Source organism: Panthera tigris, chromosome A1, assembly GCF_018350195.1.
Source record: "Panthera tigris isolate Pti1 chromosome A1, P.tigris_Pti1_mat1.1, whole genome shotgun sequence".
NCBI lineage: Eukaryota > Metazoa > Chordata > Mammalia > Carnivora > Felidae > Panthera > Panthera tigris.
Genome location: NC_056660.1, coordinates 18,558,223 through 18,581,818, shown reverse-complemented (window position 1 = coordinate 18,581,818; position 23,596 = coordinate 18,558,223). Strand labels below are relative to the sequence as shown.

Here is a 23,596-nt window from a genome sequence, read left to right as displayed (position 1 = left end):
CGGGTGGAGTGGGAGGCTGGCCATGGGGAATCCTTGTCATCATGTCATTGTCAGTTCAGTAGGAGCTTTATGGAGTAGGGCTTAAACCAGAGCACAGGACAGTTCTTCAGCAGCAGGACTAGCATTCTAGGACCAGTTGTCAGCGTTGTCAGGTAAAGATCTGTAACTGTAACCTGAATGACAGCTGCACTGTTTTTGGCAAAGATAGACCGAAGAAATTTGGACCCAGAACAGCATGCTGCTGCATCTTGGCACACGTTTGACAAGGCACACTTCCTGTGTGAAGCCATCTGCCTCAACATGCCTACCCCCAGCATTTCTTTAATATTTAATATTCAACTTTGCACTCGTTACTCTTACTAGATTGGCTAATGATGGGGGGGCATGACGATAAAGGTGCAAATGGCAGATTCTGCATCCATCTCATTACTGAGCTCTCCTCCTTCCTTTTAGCAGAAGCAGAACTTGACAAAACTCTTGTATTTTGAAGTAAATTGTTCAGGCAGAAATGATGGGTTATTTTCCACTGAAGTCTCAAACCAAGGAAACAAGTCTAGCTTCTTAGAACTGATCTTGGACATCACACTTGATGTCTTGTCTTGTCTTGTCTTTTCTTGTCTTGTTCTTTTCTTTTCTTTTCTTTTCTTTTCTTTTCTTTTCTTTTCTTTTCTTTTCTTTTCTCTTTCCTTTTCCTTTCCTTTCCTTTCCTTTCCTTTCCTTTCCTTTCCTTTCCTTTCCTTTCCTTTCCCTTTTCTTTTCTTTTTTCTTTTCTTTTCTTTTTTTCCCTCCCCTCCCCTCCCCTCCCCTCCCCTCCCCTCCCCTCCCCTCCCCTCCCCTCCCCTCCCCTCCCCTCCCCTCCCCTCCGTCCCTCCTTCCCTCCTTCCCTCCTTCCTAAGAACAGAGGATCTATCTGCTTTCATCCTAAGCTGTTCCAGGAATTGAGTATAGATCGAAAGTTTACAATACAGTATTTTTAACAATCGAGGTAGAAACTCTGAATTACTGGGAAGTGTTTGGTTTGATATTGTTGTGGTGGGGAGAATGACCTCAGTAGGAGGAATGGCTGGGAGAAAGTGCTGTGAAATGGATGGGGAAGCCAACAACCTAAAGAGAACCTAATTCTCGCAGCAAGGGTTTCTCAGCTGTCCTCCAGAAAGTGATCAGAGAAAGCATGAGACTGTGTGACTTAAGCTTTACAAAATGTTTGAACTACCTGCTATTGTTTCTTTGTTTGCTAGTGACTTTGTGAGTTTTAAACTTGGCTGTAAGTTGCGCGGCACTAACTTATTTTGGGCAAGAAAGGAAAGGAGACGGGATGCAGATGGAGGCCAAGGTATCTATGCCACAGAAGAACGGCAGTGGGATTGGCCGTAGGTGGTGGGGTTTATGCCCACAGTTGTGTGCTTTTACAGTCAAATTCTGATGGGATAATCAACCATTAAAAATTAAGTTCCCAAGGTTTAGACCTTTGTGTGTGTGTCGGCGGGGGGGGGGGGGGTGCCTTTCACGAGAATGGGGGAGGTGTGGTGGGGTGGGAGTGTTGTGTGTGTGATAAGCCCTGAGCCAGATGCCATCTCAGGCCACCCTCACATCACTGCAGTCCAGCTGTGGTGGGCCATTCTTGGCCCTGGATTCCATGTGCCCCCACCAGGGCACTGACTTAACTAGTGAATAATGTGTTGTAGCTGTATTCATGCTTATGTCAAACGGTCTATGGTTACATTGTAGGGCATTATTTCCTTTAATTTCCCTTTAGCTGTTCAAAACAACCTGAAAGATGTTATGGCCAAGCCCAGACAATGACCTCAAGAAACAAAAATAAACCTTTCAGAAAGCGAGAACTGAATTTGTATGCTGAATGTCGTGAACAAGGGATAAAAGTATGAAAACACACCAGGCTTCACGAAGGGAGAATTTAAAAATCCGTTTTCAAAACAAATGGTCCCTGCCCCAGGATCCTGCCCTCCTGTGACTACGAGAAAATCTGAGATTATGCCATGAGTTCCAAAACAACCAAGTAGCATTCAAGTCATGAGACAGAAGCTAAACAGCTGCTTCGGTGATCATGTTCAGAGACATCAATCCGGTCCTGAAGATGACACTTGTGAGGCTGTTCCCGCACACCAGGCTCCGCACAAGCTGCAGCAGAGCCCTGTTAGAGGGCAGAACCGCGGGCACCTCTCAGGGTGGGGAAGAACCGTGCCAAACAGCACCTCCTGGAGATGCTTTTGTTCATCAACAAAAATTTATGTGCACGGTAAAATACACCCACACCCACTTAAATTTTTGGGTAGGTGAAAAAATCTCTGCTTTTCAAGCAGGACACAGACTCTCCTTCTCTTCCACCATCTTGTGGGAAGATGGGTTGGCACTTTCCTCCAGGTTCCACATCGTCCTTTTTTCTGATCTTCTTTGCTCTCCTGTATGTTGCATGTAGGATGCAATGCAGGCTCCTCGGTGACTAAAAGGTAACTCAGCACCTTCTATTCCAGCCCCCATTCACCCTGTGGTCCTTTTGCAACAGTCACGTGTGTGTATGTATGTAGGTATGTATGTATGCGTAAATAAATCAATAAATAACCCAGCATAGAAAACTGAAAAAAGAAAATGTTTTGTTCTAAAATTGTATGCTACTCTAGCTTAATTTATAGCTACTTTAAGGACTAAAATGGTTATCCAATATATTGGTGTCTGTCTTCATGAATTGTTTAATAGAAATATATTGTGGCTTTAGAAATGGTTGAAATGCAAAACTTAACCTTCTGGGGGTAGGATTGCACTAAAGAATGATTGTTTTAAATTTTGTTCAACCAGTAACAATTCTAAGCTATTACAGTCTTAACTAGGTTGTCAGAATATGACTACATTACTTTTCTCAGTAATAAAAAATAAATTAATACCAAGGAGACTGCCATTGGAAATGGCCTTGGAGAAATGCTGAAGTGGTCTGTTAGGCTGACGTCCCTGCATGTAGTTAAGTATCTGTGATAGCAGGGATGATAATTTCTAGAGAAACTGATTACCTTTGTTGTAGAATATCAAGAATTTACAGAAAAATTCTCTAATATGCTTCAAACTGGTAGCATCTTTTACAGTTTGGGTACTCTGTGTGGTTTCCAAACATGTTCCCATTTGGTCTGCATCGTGCCCCTTTGCGTTATATGTCCTTATATATATGGTGGTGCGTTATATATATGGTGGTGAGGCACCAGGACATCATCTGACTTGTCTGATTGACCTGTGGGAGTAAGTGACCTAAGTTGAACCTGAATACAGGACCTGCCCTCTGGGAAGACCCTTAAGTCTGAACTCTATTGGCAAATGCATACTTTTTAAAGAAGGTGGAGAAAAGGGCATCCCTGAATATACTAAATACATACATCATGGTGGAATTCCTAGCTGTGGTTCAAAGTATCCTTGAATGCAGTAGCTTGGAAGAGATACAAAACATTTGTACTGTGTGCAAGATTTCAGTCACAATAGTTGTTATTCACAGTCCCCTTTTGGAGGAAATTCAAAGTGTGATAACACTGAGAACAATGAACACTGAAGTTCCAAAGAGGAGGTTAAGGTACCACCAACTTTGGGCTCAGATGAGAAGTTCTCAGGTTTGAATCATCCTAAGAAATGCTTCATTTATTCATTTTTTTCTTCACTGGTCTCCCTCTAAGTATTTAAGATAGAGCTAACTGTACAGAATTCTCCCTTTGCTTTCTCAGCCCCAAACAAGAAATGGATATTATGTGTAATAAGTGCATTTTCAAAGATAATGCCTTCGTAGAAATGATATTTATAACTACTAAAAGTAGCGGTGAGGTTTTTGTCTTTGGGGATTTATAAACACAGTCTTGTACTTTTAATTCTTGGCTGCAGTGTTGTTCATGTTTCCAAAGGGGACATGAGTTCAAGCTGCAGCATTAGAGTAAAAAGTTCAATGCAAGGAGAACTTTCCAGATGGTAAGGTTTGCTAATTGCTCAAGTGAGGATCCCCAGGTGGTTGGGGCACCCTTCTTTTTTGTCTTGCCTGACTTTGTCTCTTCTCTCTGGAATAAGAACCTGCCTAGCCCTGTGGCTGAGCTCAAAAACTGTGAAACACAAAGGATACTTAGCAGGCTGTCCTCAGGTCGTCTCAATCTGCTTCCAGGACAGACTCTAGTTGGAGCCTTCCAGCATCCCCTGAGCCCAGGAATAGTCTTGGCGAAGCACTTTCCCCCGGGGCTGGCCTTCATCTCCACCTGAGGCCTGACTGAGGTTGCAAATCCTGTGGGTATCACTAACCTAAGTGTGCTTACTTCTGGTGGAGTGTCCGTGACTGTGCAGGGGTGAGCAGGGGTGAGACTTTGCAGGGGCTGTTGCTCACAGCGTGGGCGCTTATACAGGGGGGGGAAAGCTGTTTTTACAACTAAGCACAGCGCCATATTGTCTGGAGAGCCCTGTGTGCAGATGCTGCTTGAGATGTCAGGTGTAGCCTCGTGTTAGGACACAGGATCTGTGCTGGTGGGCAGGTGTGGTTTTAGGGTGGACACGTTGTGGAAGGCTTTGAAGGCTATGATGTTTGTAGGCCTTTAGGTAACCACAAAAGCTGCATTTCTGAAACATGCGTTTGGGGTTCTTTTGGAGACCCTGCGCTGTTGATGTGGGCACCTGAGGGTGCTGAAGGAGCCTCAGTTGTTTGGAAGGAAGGTGCAGAGAGTAGGGCCATTGTCCAGCGGACACACCTACTGTCTCTGTGGTCTGCTTGCTGAATTGGATCCCGATGTCTGCAGGATGCTTGGAAACAGCCCTGGCTTGGCCCCTGCCTCCCATGGCTGGGGGGTTTTGCTTTAGAGCAAATGGGCCCAAATGATTTTGCTAGTATTAGGTCGACCAGTGATTTTTTAGTAGCTGTTTGATTTGGGACAAGAATTTTTGTGAGCTGGCCCCTAAACAAAAAAGAACACATGCTCAGCAGTCACAAATCGTTGCTGATTAGCCAGAGTATTCGGCAAGCAAGCTAGTTTCAGGATTCTATATAACTAAGAAAACTTTACATTGCACGTGATATATAATTCAGAATATCATATTTTTGCAGTTTCTTTCCATTCTTCTCATAATCTGGATTTGTTACATTTGAGTTCCAAAAAACAAAACAAAACAAAACAAAACAAAAAAACCCCAACCCTCTTTGACTTCATACTTCTTAATTCTGTTTACTAAGGGTAGCATTTCTTGGTAAATAGATTATGCATTCAGTGGATTCATTTTCCCCTAGATTTTCAGACAGTGAACATATTTAGGGCAAAAAACAATTCTGTATAGTACATTCTATGGATGGGATATTATCCCAGAGATTTTAATCTCTCAACGTTTCAGGTGTGCTTGCCTTTGAATTTATGTTCAATTCATAGAGTTTTTCATTGGCTCTTGTAAACAGTTGGGGTACATGCCCTGTTTTTGTTTTTTTGTTGTTTTGTTGGTTTTTAAAGCTGATTTATTTTGAGAGAAAGAGAGAGAGTGAGTCCCAGGCAGGCTCTGTACTGTCAGCACAGAGCCCATTGCGGGTCTTGAACTCACGAACCGTGAGATCATGACCTGAGGTGAAACTGAGAGTCGGCTGCTTAACCAAGTGAGCCACCCCAGCTCATACCTTGAATAAACATTCACCTAATATGAGTGGGTTAAAGGGCTCATCACAAAATACTTCAAAATTTACTCTAGTCCTTTAATAACTTTAGAAAACTTGAACATCGGTCAAATTGTTACACGCTGTGTTTCATTTTGATGCCTAATTTGAGTTATTCATCAGAAGAAGATAAATCCTCAAGTGTTCTTTCGTTTTTGGTTTCTACTTTGTTTTGCCATACTCTGGTAGCCCAGTTCACCAGTAGTTATTCTTCTGGTAGCCAGATACAGAGCTAGTTAATTAATTGCTTGTAAAGCAGTGCATTTGTAGAGCCGCTGAAGATGAGAAAAATGGCCTATAAAATAGACCCAGATTTTCATTAGGAAACAGCAGGAGCACTTCGGCAACAAATGGGTTTCCTCTTAATACTATGCTGTGGTGTGGCCTTCTGTGTCTGAGACAGTCCATATTCTGAGCAGTTAATGAAATAGAAGTTTCAGAAAGGATGGGCTCTTTCAGGCCACCAGATGGTCAGGATGGGGCGTTGAAGTTCTCTGCCTGGGACTTGGCCGTGTGCGGTCTTTATGCCTCCCGGGGTTGGGGGGGGGGGTGTGGGTTAAAGGATCGATAGGGATGCCCGCATGCTGCACGGAAACTAAATTAATCCCAGGAGACACAAACTCCACTTTGAAATCCTTAGCTAGCCTTAAAAAACAAAACAAAAACAAAAAACCCCACACATTTAAGAGAAATCTAGCTAAATGAAATTTAGTCTGTCTATATCCACCACTGGGACCTAATTAGCCAGAGTTGATGACACTCATTTGAGAGTTGGCATTATTGGCTTTTGTGGCAATGTACTCAGGCCAAAGTGTATGACAGCAGGAGGTAGTTTCTGTTTTCCAGACTTGACTTAAACGGGGGTCTACATTAGCACCTTTTTTTTTTTTAAAGTAAGCTGGGCACGGAGTAGCCCAACACAGGACCCTGAATCACGACCGTGAGATCAAGACCTGAACTGAGATCAAGAGTTGGAAGCTTAACTGGCTGAGCCACACAGGCACCCTCTGTTAGCAACTTTTATGGAAGTTATAGAGAGAGAGTGATTAAGATCAATACTCCATGATTTGGAACACAGGGAAAGATGCTTGTACCTAAGGTTTCAACCTCACCTGGAATTTTTGGAGTTTTGTCTTTGGGCTTCCTAGTTTCTGATAGTGTGAAAAGCATGGGGCATTAAATGCTGTTGGAAAGACTTTCCTTTTCACGTTCTGAAAATTGAGGGGCTTTGCCCTTTCTTTCATAAAACAGCTTTCTTTGATAATGAGGTTTTCCTGTAGGACACAGCAAGGGGAAGCACTGTGTTGTTTTGATTAGCACCTTCTGAGAAATAAAAGCATGGGATAGTTCTGATATAATCAAAGTAAATTTTCTGCTCTATCCGTGGAGATTTTTTCTTACACCCCAGTGAGGTTGTTGGCTGACCTGTTACTCTGAAATACTTAGTTAGGCTTTTGGCTAATGTGAGAGCTTATCAAAGATCAGGCAGGCGTCGTCCCGCATTCTCACCAGGGTCATCATCTCAATGGGGTCATTTTCCGCACTGCAGGGCTTCCTCCCTGCCCCTCCTCTCAGGCTGGGGGTGCTTCCCTCTTCCCTCTTGGTTTCCTAAGACCATAGTCCCATTCACTTGGAGCTCACCTTTTCACCAAGTGTTTTGTCCTGCAATATATTCTTGAAATCCCTCACCTCTTCAGGCCCCTTTTAGGGTTTGTTCTCTGCAAAGTAAACAGTGGGGAGTGAGCGGTGTGTGAGAAGAGATGTAGAAGGGACGTTGCTGTAACTGTCCTCCTGCATGTAGTCTGTCATCCGTCAGCTGGTCTGTCTCCTTGAACAACCTCAGGGACCCACATATGTTCTGACATGGGTCGTCCAGAAAGCTGACAGAGCACACTAGTTAATCACATTTTTACATTTAAAATCCTCGCAAGGGGAGAAAACGATTTTTCTGTAAAAGAAGGATTGCAGGCTCAGTTGTGAGGACCTGGAAACCAGCTTGAGGAAGACTGTTAAACAGGAAGTTTGTGATGAATGGTTTTTAATCAAGTTGTAACCATTCACGATCGCTTTCAAATTCCTGTTTATATATCCCTTTGCTTCCTATCAGAAAGAGGCCAGCCTTGATTTCCTCGTCTTTGTGTCCTGGGGTGTGCTAAGCACTTCCCATATATGTTATGCTGTTCAGTTCCTAACCATCCTATGTAACAGTCCTGTGTAGTTACTGCTTCACAGATGGCAAGACTGAGGCCTAGTGAGATCAAGGTGCTCCCTCAAGGTGGCCCTGCAGTCAGCCAGACCTTGGCTTCTGCCTGTCCGTGTGCTTAAACTTTTCATGGTGCTCATGAATTCTTACAGTTATCTTTTTGGTACTGTCTTACATGAGAGCATAATCTCCCATATGCTTTTTTTGTTGTTGGAGGTTCTTTAACGTAGTCATATTTTCCTTCTTTGGAAAGATTTGAGTCAGAGAGAAAGCTGTTTAGAGCTAAGAGTGTATTGATAGCCATTTGTGAATCTATAGCTAAGAATTGGTTTGATTAGGGAAGGAACCCTGCATGCTCTTGATACTTGTTCTATATTTCTTCTAGGAATAGAGCCCCAGGTGCTTGTGCTTTTTGTAAATGAGGTCTTGTATAAGTTTCGTATAAGTTTCTCATCTGGATTTTAATCTTCCTGAATTCTGTTTTCTGTAATAGGAAATGGGAGTGTTGGGTCAGATGACCTTCCCAGTGCCTTCTAGTTTGCACATTTCATGAGGCTGCAAGTCTTTTCTTCCCAGCCCTGGGATCACTGGAGAAGCCCGAGTCCTCATTGCAAACTGGGGGGTGAGAGTGTGCTGTGGGGTTGTTGATGTTCAGGCAAGAAGGACAGGCTTCTGGAAAATGAGATCAGCCTGAGGAAGAAGAGCTGAACACTGCTGGGGCCTATTGTGTAAGCATGTAGGCTAGTCATTCACCATACATCTTCTATTACAACACTTTGAAAAGTTGAATCTATATGGCGTCTATTGACATCACTTGTAAAAAGAACAATTGGCAAACGGTCGCATATTTTCCTTCCGTTTGCAAGCAGAATGGATTATTTTGCAAAGTTGTTTTATTAGCAACCAATGGGAACTCTGTTGAATAGAGATTATTTCTACTTTCTCCTTAGTTTGTTTTCACTCGTAGAAGTGCAGGAAGAGATGGTGTAAAAGAGAGGAAGCAGGAGGAGGGAGTAAAGTCCATGCTGGGAGTCTACAAAACAATTGCATGCATTGACAAAGAGTTCACAGAAATGAGATAAAATGCTTTTGGAAAAATCTAGTTTGTCTAGCATTTTGAAAGAATTTCTAGAATTTCTAGAACAACAAATTCATTTACTCATGTGTTCCAGTGTCTTAAGTTTGAAGTTCTTTTTGTTTGACTTGGTGACTACTGCTCACCCCCACCGTGTGGCAAGGTGACGGGCAGGTCTAGGCTGCAGGGGCCCCTGGGGCCTTTCCATTTTCCTTGTGGGTCCCCACAGCCTCCTTACACATGCTTTCCCCAGGGCGATGTTCATACCTGAAATTCACACTTCAGCTGTTATGGTTTCCTGCCATAAAGAGTCACCATTAGAATTAAAGGCAAATCATATTTTGTCAGTCTGTTTTACCCAGTGAGGCAGAAAATTCGTTTTGTAAACTAGTATTTGTAAACAATTATTTCTGCTCCCTCAAGATGTGTTCATGTAACCTTAGTCTTGAGTGTGTTCCTTCGATTCTTCACAATGGCGGAGCCAAGGAGGTGGTTTTTTAGCTGGCAGCAGTGTTGCATTCAGACTCCTGAAACCTTGGTCTGAGCCCTAGTTGGACAATTAATTTTCTGAGCCTCAGTTCTCCCATGTCTAGAACAAGGCCAGTAATCCCTGCCTTGTAGGGATCTTTCAAGTGTGGAATGCGATGATGGATTAAACGCAGTTTGTATATGAAGTAAAATGCAGACATAAAGTATGAAGGCCCGGGGTTCGTGAGCAGGATGTACTCAGCCTAAGTTGATGGTTTTCTTTTATTTTTGGTTATAAAGACAAAGACCAGAGTAGTCTTAGAACTGCCGAGCAGAAAGAAAAATGGAGTGATGGCAAGACCCATGGCCGGAAGGTGGTGATCTCCACACACACCAGTGGACAGGCTAGATGGAACCAAGCTGGCAGCTCAGGTCAGAAGGCAGGATTCAGAGTGATGAGTGTCCAGGGTACAGAAAAATGGACAGGAAGGAGCCCGGGGCGGGGTAGGGGGGGAGAGGTGCAAACCCAGGGCCAGATCAGAGCATTTCTTCAGCCCAGGTCTGGGAGGCCAAAGAGCTTGCTAGTCTTGACCCTAGGACTAGTTCAACAACCTTGGTTTTCTTTGTTCAGGCTTCTAGTAGACTAGAAGTCTACTGTAATAGAGTAGGGGTCTCCAAATGTTTTTTGTAAAAATCACATATCCTTTCTGATGTCACAGTTATTCATTTGTACTACAGCCATAGATTGTGTGTGTTATATAACACATTTTGCCAATATAGATTTAAAAATGAGATAAAAAACTTAAAGCAAATGAAAGGTGTGAAGATTTCTTCTTGTGCGTCAGCGACGCTCCGATTATTGCTTTAAACAGCGGGGCTGGGAGCCTCTTGGGGAGGGGCAGTTCCTGTCCTGTGTCCTCAGGGTTTCTAGGGGCCAGCCCCAGAGCCTAGCTTCTGCCAGCCAGAGAGGCAGGGGACCAGCAGGGCTCATTTGTAACCACCCCCCCAAGGAGACACAGGACTGTGGTCTCTTGACTGTGGCCCGGGTAATACCTGCCACTCCTTCCCTTGTCGCACACCGGCTGAGTCCAGACAGCTGAGAGGCCACAGCTGTGTGTGGTGCCCACGCGCGAGGCTCCGTGGCAGCACCTTGAGAAGACTTCAGGATTCTGATACGCTTACTGGCAAGGGCAGTAACAGGCCAGCTTTGGTATCTGAGTTCCTTTATTATTAACGTCTCTTCACAGCATCTGAGGTACTGTCTGGGGCAGAGAGAAAACATCTTAAGTCTTACCTCAACGCTGGTCTGCTTTTCCAGTACCTAACAGGTAACACCTTATTAGTGGCAACAGTGCAAGGTATGATAGTAAATTAGACTGATGGTTATCGTACAGATAAGTGTCTAAAACACAAACATTTTATAGATGCCATTATCCTAATAATAACAGCAGTAACATCAGCTAATATTGATTAAGCACTTTACATGTGTTCTCTCATTTAATCTCCACAACAGCCCTGTCAATGTAGAACCTATTAATCCATTTAACAGATACTTGAGTGCCTCTTGGTGACGGAGCTGTGAGGATACATTGTACAAGAAGACAGACCAGGTCCTGAGCTCATGCAGCTTACAGTGTAGTGGGGAGCCACACATGCCCCCAGGGGACCACACGTAGCAGAATCATAATTGTGGTGAGTAACCAAGGTCCTGTGTTAGCGGTAGGATGGGATGGTTCCAGAAGGAAGGGACGTTTGAGCTCAGAGAGAAGTTGGAGGAGGTGGGGATGGCAACCTTTGATAGGAAAATGTCAGTGCTCCTGGACAGTGGTTTGTGCATCATTTTCTGTCCCATGTCGCTGTTTAGGTGGACTTGTTCTTGGCCCAGGTCAGTCATAAAACACCTAGAGGGCAGACTCTGCCTAATTCCTTCTGTTGTCTTTTCATTGCACCTAGCACAAACTAGGTCCCAATAAATGTGGTTTGGCATGAATTGGTATGTGAACAGACGGCCAAAAGATGTGTAAGACATTACACCTTCCCTGTAGTGTGTTTGGGATGTCAGTCAACAAACATTCCTTGGCTTTTTCTTGTGTGCACATCATCTTTGTGTGTGTGTGCGTGTGTGTGCATGCGTGTACACAGAACTCTTCTAGGGGCTTCAAGATTAGGAAATAAAACCGGACTTCCGCCCTTGCTCTTTAAGGAGCTTGGAATCCATAGAACTCCTGAAATAGAGCACCTGGGACTTAGAGGCAGGCTGAACAAGCAAGCACGTACCTTGTGCAGCTCCTTCTGCCCCCGACGCGACCCGCCCAAATGTCCCGGGTCAGGTCAGGCTTCCCAAGAAGAACGTGCCGCCCTGCTTGGGGGGGCAGGTTGTGGGGAGGGTATGTGAGAGGAAATCCAGCTCAGCATTAGTAAAGAGCCCAGGCTGCAGAGAAATACAGCTGCTGGAGAGGAAATTTGCTCATGTGTCCTTGGTTGGGGGGGTGGGCGGAGTCTAATGGCATAGCAGCTTGCGATTTGGCTAAGTAGCTTGCAGTGTCTGAGTTTTCTGTCTTCACAACCTGCCTTACTTCTCAGGTAATAGTCTGTTTGTAGTCAAAAAACTGAGTATCTCCAAGCACTGACAGTCGAAGAGTTTGCGGGAGAACCACAGTTTCCTCCGGCCATGGCTGTGTCCCGCAGGGGTCTGCAGACATAATACCCTTAATAGCAACACATATTTTTGCAGGATTTACCTATTCACCCCGCCCCCGCTCCCTATCATAGCCCTGCTGGCTGTATGAAAAACAGGAATTTTTGTAACAAGCCCTGCACAGCAAACCTTTTCCTGTTTGGAAAAAAATTTTTTTTTAATTGTTGGCAAAGTTAGAAGACAGCTCTGTTACTCAAAGAGTGACCTGAAATGTCCTCTTAGAAAAATATGGAGCATGATGTTTTGATAAGTAGGGTATTGCTGTGGACCCTCCCCCCACCACCCTTTTGGAGAGCGGGGGTAAGTCTAAGTGGTGAGTTAGTGTATGTCCCACCTGGCTTAGTGAACGCTTCTTGAACTTTTTAAAGATTTCATCATTACATATTCTGCAGTCTCATTAAAAATGTCCCCTAATTGCAGTTACAAATGACCTGATCTAATTATGAGTGTTACAGAGCTGCACCACCCTCTCCACCAGCCAGTGCAGACAACCAGGAAGCCATTATCTAGGAGGATCTTCCCCCCTTTATCATTAACTAAATGTGACAGGGACAGGAGTCAAGCTTCCTTTCCTCTAGAGATTTCATCGTGGCTTATCTATGTGTCTATTGTGTTCCAAGAACAAGATAGTCAAGATGGAATATTGTGCAAACGCCCAGACTTTCAGCCTATAGAACATGTCGCAGGGTCAGAGCGCTCAGCCCCTTTCCAGGTCCTCCCCAGGGACAGGCCTGCCTCTTTAAGGACAGATTTAGAACCTCCTTTGCTGGTGTTGGTGGGCCCAGGAGACGAGGCTGTGGTTCTTGGAGCATACATAGGTGTGTGTTTAAGACCTTTCCGTGGGGTTTGGAGAATCTTGTGGAAATGAAATAGGCCATTAGAAAAATGTAGTACTTGGCCTCTTTTAGGGATTCTTGTGTGTACTTAAAGTCCTCCTCAAAGCTTGTCTTGAGTTGGGGATAGATCAATAGATGGGAAGGAAGAGGAAAGTCTAGGGAACAAAAGAAACCTTCATGCCATCCACTTGGACACCTGCACAGCACCTAGCCTGGAAGGCCCATTCAGAGCTGAATCTGACCCGCCCGCGCTGTGTGCCCTGGCAGAAGGGTTTGTCACGTTGCTCCTCTGTTGCAATCCTTGGGTGGAATGTAGTACGGAGGGTCAGAGGGCATTTTGAAATACGGATTTCTCAGCCCTGGCTATCCGGCCTGACTCAACTCGGACTATCGCATCTCCTTTTAGACAGTGAGATTTTCCCCCCGCATGTTTGTGATCTCTTTTTTAATAAGAAAGAACCTGAATTCATGGTTTGTGTTGAAGCCCGGGCCTTGTCTGTGCAAAGGCTTTTTCTGGCGCACCGATTGGCACTCGAGCATCTGCATCCCACGTTGATGGCATGAGGATGTGGGCACTGTGGCTGCATCCCTGGGTGACCACAAATCCAGCCAGGGCCTTTTTGTGGTCAGGGTGAGGGGCCCCAGAGGTCCAGGGGGCTCAGTCTGCTAAGCCTTGTCCCCAGTTGGCAGAGGAAGCCAGGGGAAGCTTGGGAGACATGCACAGGGGCCTGTTCGCAGGGGTCTAGGACATCCAGAATCCTGCTCCTGGACTTGGCCTCAGGGCCCTGATGACAGAGGCTGCTGAATGAGCAGGTAGTGGGAGTCTGCTGTGTGCCTTGTTCTAGATGGGGAACAAAAAGCTACAAGACAAGGGCCCTCCTTTGGAGCCCATTTTTGCTTTTCCATATGTCCCCAGAGGCTCTCCAGATGCTGGTGATCCCACATGTGTCCATTAGGGGAGTTGGATTGGGGCTTCCTTATTTGCAGCCTGGCTTTGCGGCTTCTGCTGGAGCTTGAGACTCTCTTTGGCCTCCTTCACTGTATATTGGGAGTTGTGGGTTTGTGTTTGCAATCCCTCTGAGCTCCTGCCCACACCCCAGTGAATAGGAGGTAGGAGGAGGGGAGCAGGGCTCAAAATGGCAATATCCTCGTGCCCTCAAAGTTGGGATCTAGGCCCTACTCTTTGGTAACTGCTTGCCATGTGCCAGGCACCACTGAACATTTTATAAACTCTGTCTCCCTCTAATAGCCCTAAATGGGTCTATTATTTATCTCTGTTTTATAGATAAGGAAACTTAAGGCACCTAGGGGCCAAGCAGTTTCCCAAAGTTAAGTTGATTTTCTTTACTAATTGTGTTAGAAATACACATGGCACAATTTAGTTGTGGAACAACTGTACTGAGCGATTGAAGCCTGGAGCTCTTTGTATTACCACCCCTCTCCCCGTGTCTTTTTGGATAGAGCAGGACCTCCCTCCGATGCAGTGACCTGGAGTTAGTTGGCACATACTGCTGGTTATTTGTGGGAGGAGGGGTTGGTGAACAGCCCTTGGATCTAAATTTTCTCTTTTTTGGCAGTTCAACTTTCTAAAATAAGAAATATGACCCTGTTTGCCATATATTCACCTATATTAGCCTAATGGACTTGAAAGGTAGAAAGGAATCTAGGTCTTACTGGTTTTCAGGCTTTTAATTCTTGACTAAGAATATATCCTGCTTCACTTCTTTCTTTTCCATAATCACGTGGGCCCAGTAATCTAAAACTTCTCACTTGTGTAAATGGCATATGTTCAATCTGAAGAGAATTGGCAGTAGTTTTAGGGGTGATAGAATGGAAACGGTTTTTGCTATTTACGTAGCATTGTAGCTAAGCAAAAATTTAAGTGGTTTTAAAGTGAGTTCCTGTGATTTCCTGTAAAATACAGCTATATAAAAGAAGGTGTCTATAATAATGCTTATTTAATTTTGTCCCCTCATTACATTAAGATACAGACACTGGGTTTGTTTTGGTTTGTTTTGAGAGCGTGAGCGGGGGAGGGGCAGAAGGAGAGAGAAGAATCTGAAGCAGGCTCCATGCCCAGTTCGGAGCCCAGCATGGAGCTGGACGTGGGTCCTAACGTGGGGCTTGATCTCCTGAACCGTGAGATGGTGACCTGAGCCGAAATCAAGAGTCGGACGCTCATCCGATTGAGCCACTCAGGCACTCCTACAGATGCCTGTTTTTAAGATAAGATACTATTTCTCTTGTACTGGTTTGGAGCTCTTTTATAGTGGAGTTCAGAACCCTTCTGATGGTATAGGTTGAAATCTGTACACAAACTTTAAAAGATGTTTACTTGTCTTCCATTAACATTGTCTATACTGAACAGTAAGTACTCCCAACGGGAGAAGTACTTATTTCTAACATGATGTTTTGCTTTACAGAATTCAATTCGCCATAATCTGTCCCTACACAGCAAGTTCATTCGTGTGCAGAATGAAGGAACTGGAAAAAGTTCTTGGTGGATGCTCAATCCAGAGGGAGGCAAGAGTGGCAAATCCCCTCGGAGAAGAGCTGCGTCCATGGACAACAACAGTAAATTTGCTAAGAGCCGGGGCCGAGCTGCTAAGAAAAAAGCATCCCTGCAGTCTGGCCAGGAGGGTGCCGGGGACAGCCCAGGATCTCAGTTTTCTAAATGGCCTGCGAGCCCTGGCTCTCACAGCAATGATGACTTTGATAACTGGAGTACATTTCGCCCTCGAACTAGCTCAAATGCTAGTACTATTAGTGGGAGACTTTCTCCCATTATGACCGAACAGGACGATCTTGGAGATGGGGATGTGCATTCTCTGGTGTACCCACCATCTGCTGCAAAGATGGCTTCTACGCTACCCAGTCTGTCTGAGATAAGCAATCCTGAAAATATGGAAAATCTTTTGGATAATCTCAACCTTCTGTCATCACCAACGCCATTAACTGTTTCAACCCAGTCTTCACCTGGCACCATGATGCAGCAGACACCATGCTACTCATTTGCACCTCCAAACACCAGTCTGAATTCACCCAGCCCAAACTACCAAAAATACACATATGGCCAGTCCAGCATGAGCCCTTTGCCCCAGATGCCTATGCAAACACTTCAGGACAACAAATCGAGCTATGGAGGTATGAATCAGTATAACTGTGCACCAGGACTCTTGAAGGAGTTGCTTACTTCTGACTCTCCTCCCCACAATGACATTATGACAGCAGTTGATCCTGGGATCGCCCAACCCAACAGCCGGGTCCTTGGTCAGAATGTGTTGATGGGCCCTAATTCGGTCATGTCAACCTATGGCAGCCAGGCATCTCATAACAAAATGATGAACCCCAGCTCCCACACCCACCCTGGACATACCCAGCCAACATCCGCAGTTAATGGGCGTGCCTTGCCCCATGCGGTCAACACCATGCCCCACACCTCGGGTATGAACCGCTTGGCCCCCGTGAAGACAGCTTTACAAGTGCCTCTGTCCCACACCATGCAGATGAACGCGCTGGGGGCCTACTCCTCGGTGAGCAGCTGCAATGGCTATGGCAGGATGGGCCTTCTCCACCAGGAGAAGCTCCCAAGTGACTTGGATGGCATGTTGATTGAGCGCTTGGACTGCGACATGGAGTCCATCATTCGGAACGACCTTATGGATGGAGATACGTTGGATTTTAACTTTGACAATGTGTTGCCCAACCAAAGCTTCCCGCACAGCGTCAAGACGACGACACATAGCTGGGTGTCAGGCTAAGAGTGAGTTAGTGAACAGGTAAGATCACCCCCGTGTCAAAAGACCTTCTGAAGCCAGGACTTAAAAGAGAGGAACACGGTAACTTGCCACATATCTTCCATGGTTGGGACTTTTCCTGATGTCAGCTGGCTGTTCCTTGCAGAGAGGCATCTTTTATCATTCTTTCTTTGCCCTTTTTGCAGCTTATAATTTTTTTTTCTTTGAGCTTAAGCATAAGGAATTTTCCTCTGACTGCTTTAAAGATTTCTTTTGACAGTTAGATGGCTGCATCTTTTTAGTAACTCTTCAATAAATGAATACGTTTGATACAAATCAAATGCTGCAGGTTTTTTTTATAAGTGGAATTTTTCCCATTGAAAGATTTCAGAGCTGTTTGAGAAAGCTCTAGCTTCTCCCCCCCCCCCCCCCACCCCCCAAGTATGTCTGTCACTCTAATATGTTAAATCGAATTGATTTTAATTCGGCTGTATTTTCATTGTGTGTTTTTTCTAGGCTACACTTAAAAGTACTTCAGACTGTCTGACAGCAGGAACTGAGAGAAGCAGTCCAAAGATGTCCTTCACCCCTCCTTTTCGTTTTCTTGATTAAAAAAAAAAAACAAACAAAAAACGAATTTCTTTTTTCCTTTCGTCAGACTTGGCAGCGAAGACACTTTTCCTGTACAGGATGTTTGCCCGATGTTTGCAGGTTATGTGCCGCTGTAGATAAGGACTGTGCCATTGGAAATTTCATTACAATGAAGTGCCAAACTCACTACACCATATAATTGCAGAAAAGACATTCAGATCCTGGTGTGCTTTCAAGTTTTGTACATAAGCAGTAGCGACAGAACTGTATTTGTGTGTGTTTTTGTTGTTGTTGTTGTTGTTGTTGTTGTTGTTTTTTAAAAAATATCCATTTGGTCCAAGGAAAGTTTATACTCTTTTTGTAATACTGTGATGGTCTCATGTCTTTGATAAGTTAAACTTTTGTTTGTACCACCCGTGTTCTGCTGAACAGACGAACCACAGAGAACCAAGCTCTCCATCCTGCGCCTCCAAGGGACAGCTTTGGGCCTGTTCACATGGCCACTTCACATGAGAACCAATAGCCTGTTATCAATCTGCTGAATTAATGGACTTGTCAGACACCTTCGGGGGAAAAAATAGATTAAATGCCAGCCTTGTACAGGTCTTTTCTATTTTTTTGTTTGTTTATTTTGTTATTTGCAAATTTGTACAAACATTTAAATGGTTCTAATTTCCAGATAAATGATTTTTGATGTTATCGTTGGGACATTTTTGGAATAGATATTGAACTGTAATGTTTTCTTAAAACTAGAGTCTACTTTGTTACATAGTCTGCTTGTAAATTTGTGGAATCCCAGATATTTGAGGCAGCATCCATAATTTTCATTTTGTATTTCTAACTGGATTAGTACTAATTTTATACGTGTTTAACTGGTTTGTACACTTGGGGATGCTACTTGGTGTTGTTTCTGACTAATCTGAAAATCATTGTAATTAGTACTTGCATACTCCACGTTTCTGGCTCTGTTCTGGCAGGAGAGTGATGGTTAGTTATGGACATTTTGCGTTTCATGTTTAGGAGAACTTAGTAAGCTTTTATGTATGTGTTTTAAAGAAATTCCATCTGCTCCTATTATCCCGTGAACTAAGTGCACGGTGTTTCAGGGACTCCTGAGGGGCCTCGTGATGTTTGTAGATCAGAAAGGGAGACCCGAGTCTAAAACCATGCTCCTCTCTCAAACTGGGAGTTTGGATCAACTTAACCTTTTGGAGTTGAGCTTCAGCAAATGTTTTCCCTCCTATTTCTGTGCTCTTATTTTGGTCTAGGTGGAGGTTGGTTTGATAGCTCTGCCTTGAAGGATTATGTTAAGACTCACACTTCATTCCTCTCTCCCTTCTGTCCTGCAGATTACTTAGCACACTGTGGAAATTTAGGTGGAAGGAGGAAAATTTAAAATAGGACTTCAGTGATTTGCAGAATGCTTTGTGTCCCTGAGTGCAGATGGCTACCAAATGGACTAGAGCTTGTTTAAAAATTGGGGCAATTGATTTGAAAGCCGACAAACCAGCTATAGGTTGTATATTTGAATTTATTGTAAAACCTCTTATTGTAAGTTAGAATTGGAGAATTTCCTTAGCCTTTAGCAACCTAAACTACAATGCTGCATCATTATGTTTTAATATTTTGCAATTACCTGTAACTGACAGACTAGGTTAATTGGCTTTGCATCCGTCAGTATTTTCAAGTCTTGTGGAATGCCCTAAGTCAGCACAATAGAAGGAGCAGGTGCACAAAAATGTTCCTCTTGCCTTCTTGAGAAGGCTCTGATTTCTTTCTGTGTACTTTGCCCAGATCACACTTGCTTTGTCTTGCATGTGGATTGCCGATCTGTTGGCTTGGTCTTTCCTACATGTTTAACGAGAACACAAGTGTTCCTGAAAGATTTCCTATAGGAGGCCAGCTCTGTTGTAAGCTTCCCACTGTGACTTCTACTGTCTTGAAAGTTCATTAAACAGCCACCTGGCCAACCATCCTTACTGCTAGCCACTCCAAAATATGTCTGGTTTTGGAAACCCTAGTTCCTCTAAGCAGTGCCTTCTGCATATGTAATAGAACTTGTTGGTGCCAGAGTACTTGGGTTCTCTACTGTGTCCAGCTTCTTTCCTCCTCCTATGCCATCACATGGTGAGCCTCAGAGCCCCTGTTTGTTCATTAAAGAGGCAACTCCAGCAGAAATCACTCTTAAAATCTTATTACATCCTAGAGTAACTTTTAAAAAGATGTTTCTTCCTCCTGAGTCTGTGTAAATACCTCTTTTTTTTTTTTTTTCTGCAGATTTTTGTGTTGAAATTCTCATGAATCTTGAGTATCTCTCTGGGGTACAGTGAAGTCCAGTGAAAGGCACCTTGTCTATTTTGAAAACAAACATTATGTGACCTCTGGTAATACTTTTTCTGTACGAATACTGACTTTCTTGAGTAATTAGTATATCAGTTATTGTACATGATTGCTTTGTGAAATGTGCAAATGATATCACCTATGCAGCCTTGTTTGATTTATTTCCTCTGGTTTGTACTGTTATTAAAAGCATATTGTATTATAGAGCTATTCTGATATTTTAAATATAAAGTATTGTTTCCGTAATATAGATGTATGGAATATATTTAGGTAATTAGATGTATTACTTGCAAAGTTCCGCTTCGACAAACTGACAAAGTCTAAATTAATTAGCAAATGTTGTATCCCAGTGGGCAGTAAATCAATGGAGCATACTGAGAAGAGGAGAAGGACACTTGAAATGGAAAAAAAAAAAAAAGTTTTCCAAAGGTATACAATTTGGACATGTTCAACTGCTGGGTATATGTTACCAACACCTCCCTCCCTCCCCCCAGACTTACTTGAAACTCTCACACTCAGCTCTTACGAGTTCTTAATTTATAACTGACTTTTAAATGAGAAGTTTCTCTTGTGGTTTTGGTCTGGGAGTTAATTGTTCATTAAAAAAAGGCAGTGTGGTTTATGCAAACAAAACAGCCTTGCATTACTCTTGGCCTCCTCCTTGAGGGTGGTGTGCACGGCCTGGCAGTGTGGCCAGGTGTGGCCACCGGAGTCCTGTCGGGATGCGGTCACATCCCCCCCCGCATTTCACTACTCGAGTTCAGTAACAGCACAGATTCCACGTTCCTGTTCCGATACTCTCTGAGAAGTGCCTGATGATGCTGATGTACTTACAGACACAAGAACAATCTTTGCTATTATTGTATAAAGCCATAAATGTACATAAATTCTGTTTAAGTGGTTTGGCGTCTTTCTTTCCTAATTGTGCAGAATAAGCTCTTTATTAGTGTTTTGTTGTTGTTTTTTAATGTGTACCTTAAGTGAAGCCTTGTCAGCCACAGTGCCATGGTTTCTTCAAATCTGGTATTTCCTTTGGGGGGCAGGGGTGGGTTGGGGAGGAAACAGTCCATCTGAGAGTGAAGTCCCGAGAGTTGAAGAACAAGTAAAATCCCTGATAAGGAACAACTCGGGAGCCGCATCTTCGGAATGTCTGCGACGACATCCTGTGCGGTAATTCCTAGGCATATTAAATCTCATGTCAGATGGACCATGCTAAAGGGAAAAACACTTGAAGGGCAAGTTAGGAGGGCACTGAGCACTAGCGGGTGTGCGGGGAGCAGTGGCTTTCCAGGGCCGTGTGTGTCCCTACCTCACACACCTTGCCGAAGGGGGAGGAGGGACTGTGTCCTCCTTTAAGTGGCCACAGATTGGAGGTTTATATGTTTTACTTTTCTTTTTTTCAGAAAGTGCCTGAGGAATGAGCTAGGATTAGATTAACATGGTTAAAATGCACTAAAAAAAATTTTTTTTAGCATGTATTTATCTTTTGAGAGACAGCATGAGCAGAAGAAAGGCAGAGAGAGAGGGAGTCACAGATTCCGAAGCAGGCATCCAGGCTCTGAGCTGTCAGCAGAGTCTGACACAGGGCTGGAACTCACAAAGCACGAGATCATGACCTGAGCCGAAGTTGGATGCTCAGCCAACTGAGCCACCCAGGCGCCCCCAAAACGCATTTTCAAACCAGGAAAAGCCTGGTCTCCTTGCTTCTGACTCAGTTACAAGGCAAGTGAATGAATGGGTTAGAGTAGTAACAAGGAAATAGGTTATTCTAATGTTTATCTGTTTAGACACCAGAAGGTCAGTCTAGCTGTTCAGGGTTTGTTTGTTTCCCCTTCCTTCCATCAAATAGAACCCTTTCTTTAAAACACATGATAGCCCAGAGCATAGAGCAGATAAAGAAAGGCATCTTCTCCCAGACCCTGGGGCTCATGCACAGATCACTTTGAAATCTGACCTAGCCCACGTGTGGAAAAATGCCGATTGTACCACCAGGACTCAAGCCGGCAGGCTCCTTTCATAGCCCTCCATACACATACACAGAATCGTATATCTGATGTCACGTATCGGGACCAGTTCCCAAGGTTTAACATCACTTGATAGGAGGAAGCAACTCAGCAGGAAGATTTCGCAGACAGAATCCTGGGCTGGAGCTCAGTGCTTAACGTCAAGGGAGAAACTTCTTTGGTGGCATACAGGTCCTTGCTGTGACCAGGCCGCCGACACTAGAATCGGGATGTGTACCTAGGATTGTTTCTTGGCCACCGAGCCTGCCACACTGAGGGACTCTGCCCCAGCTCCCGTTTCTTCATGTTTGAGCAGACCCCTAACAGGTGCTGGTTAAACGCACACTGGTTGGTGTGGTTAGGTGGGTGGAGTACTGCTCTCAGAGATGTATCTGCACTAAGTGGCAGTCTCTGAGTTAGACGCCATCGCATACACGTTGAACTTTTTATCATCTGTTCGTGCTCATTACAGGCCCGTGAACCTGCAGCTGGGTTGGGCCATGACCTCTAAAAGGGGGTGTAGTCCTAGGTGTCCGCAGGCCAATTTTGCTATTTCATTATTGGTGTAAAAATGACACTGGTGATAACTTCTGTACACAGACTCGAGGATGTTTTCCGGTTACTTAAACTGGAAAACGAGTGACATTTCTGTGGAATGGAAAGGGGGGGAGGTATGTAAGCTGGTGGGAGTGTAAGAAGGCCAAGGAGTCTCCTTGGTAGCGGGTGATGGATCAGGAAACCAGATGTGAAATGGGGACAGCTGAGGTGTGAGCCGAAGGTGTCTGGATGCTTTGACTAGAGGAACCTACAGAGTGGCACGGACATCCAGAAGTTCAAGAGAACTTTTGTTACTGCAGGTGGCTGGGGGAGGAGGCTTTCTTATGCGGACGCCTGGCTTTAGCAGTATGGCTGTGAGAGGGGGAAGCGCCACGCTGAGAGCATGTGGCTGTTACAGGAAGAAGGAAGGAAAGGAGATCAGGGCCAACTTTTCTCAGCTTGACTGGTGGCAGGAAAGTATCCACTCCCCTACCCCTGCCTCCCAGTCTCCCATGGACTCAAAAGGCTAAATGCAATTTCTTGGCATCAGTACCTTTACCGCGTTGGTGTCTTCGAAAAGTGCAAGAAGTTTGCACTGGAAACCACTGGTGGAAAGCAGGGATTTACCTCCAGGAAGAGAGAGGGCAGCTTTGTGAGGGCTAAGTCACTCATTCTTTCTGTCTCATTCCCTCCGTGAACAACTTTTCAGAATTGCCATGAAACTTCAAAGTGGCAGATGGTAGCCTGGGAGCCGTGTTGGGTTTTTGTACTGCTAGAGTTTCTGCAAACATTCTTGGGACTGTAACCGTAGGGAAATGGCTGCCCCACACAGGGATGACCTCAGTTGAGATCGCTGCTTAGAATCGAGCTCACGGTGGCCCATTTTAAACCCAAGTTTTCTTTCCCTCTGATGTATTGGGATAGACAGGAGGTCCATTCTGCCTTTCAGTGCCTGGTTGCAGAACATGAGCAGAAGTGCCCGTTGCTTGGTTTGTGCTGGTTTCAGGACACTTACGCCTGCAGAATGCGATCTGCTCTGATGTGTGGGCAGCGATTGGCCTGTAGATAAGGAAAGTTGAGGATACCTTCTGCCACCTGCCTTCCAGGTTTGATGCGAGGATTAGAGGATGAGGTAATGTCTGCAGATGGCTTCCTGTGTCCGGGAGAAAGACCTTGTACATGTGAGTTGGTGTCAGTGTAGGTAATAGTAGGCTTTGGGGATTTGTTTCCTTAATGGGGCTTCTGGACAGTCAGCATTTCCTGCAGGATGAGTGGGAGAGCCACTGGGTTCATTTCCATCCTCTCTCTGCATTTTTATTTGCACTCTTCTATCTCTTCAGCAGGGGAGTGTGGACAGTTGGCCAGACCCGTACTTTTTCTTTTCTTGGTAACTCCAGAAGTGCTTAGTAGGTTGTAAACCTATAATGTGGCCAGTACAAACTACCT

The 23,596-nt window shown here is 44.5% G+C and overlaps 1 protein-coding gene across 1 annotated transcript in view; it reads left to right on the top strand.

Annotated features, from left to right (window-relative positions):
- Nucleotides 1–20,507, top strand: part of FOXO1 (forkhead box O1) — a 97,790-nt gene extending 77,283 nt beyond the window's left edge. Inside the window, exons 2-3 of the mRNA XM_007097733.2 lie at nucleotides 15,366–16,721; nucleotides 17,196–20,507. Of these exons, the coding sequence (XP_007097795.2) occupies nucleotides 15,366–16,703 (1,338 nt within the window). The 3' untranslated portion in view covers nucleotides 16,704–16,721; nucleotides 17,196–20,507. The remainder of the gene's footprint in view (nucleotides 1–15,365; nucleotides 16,722–17,195) is intronic.
- Nucleotides 20,508–23,596: the final 3,089 nt, after the last annotated feature.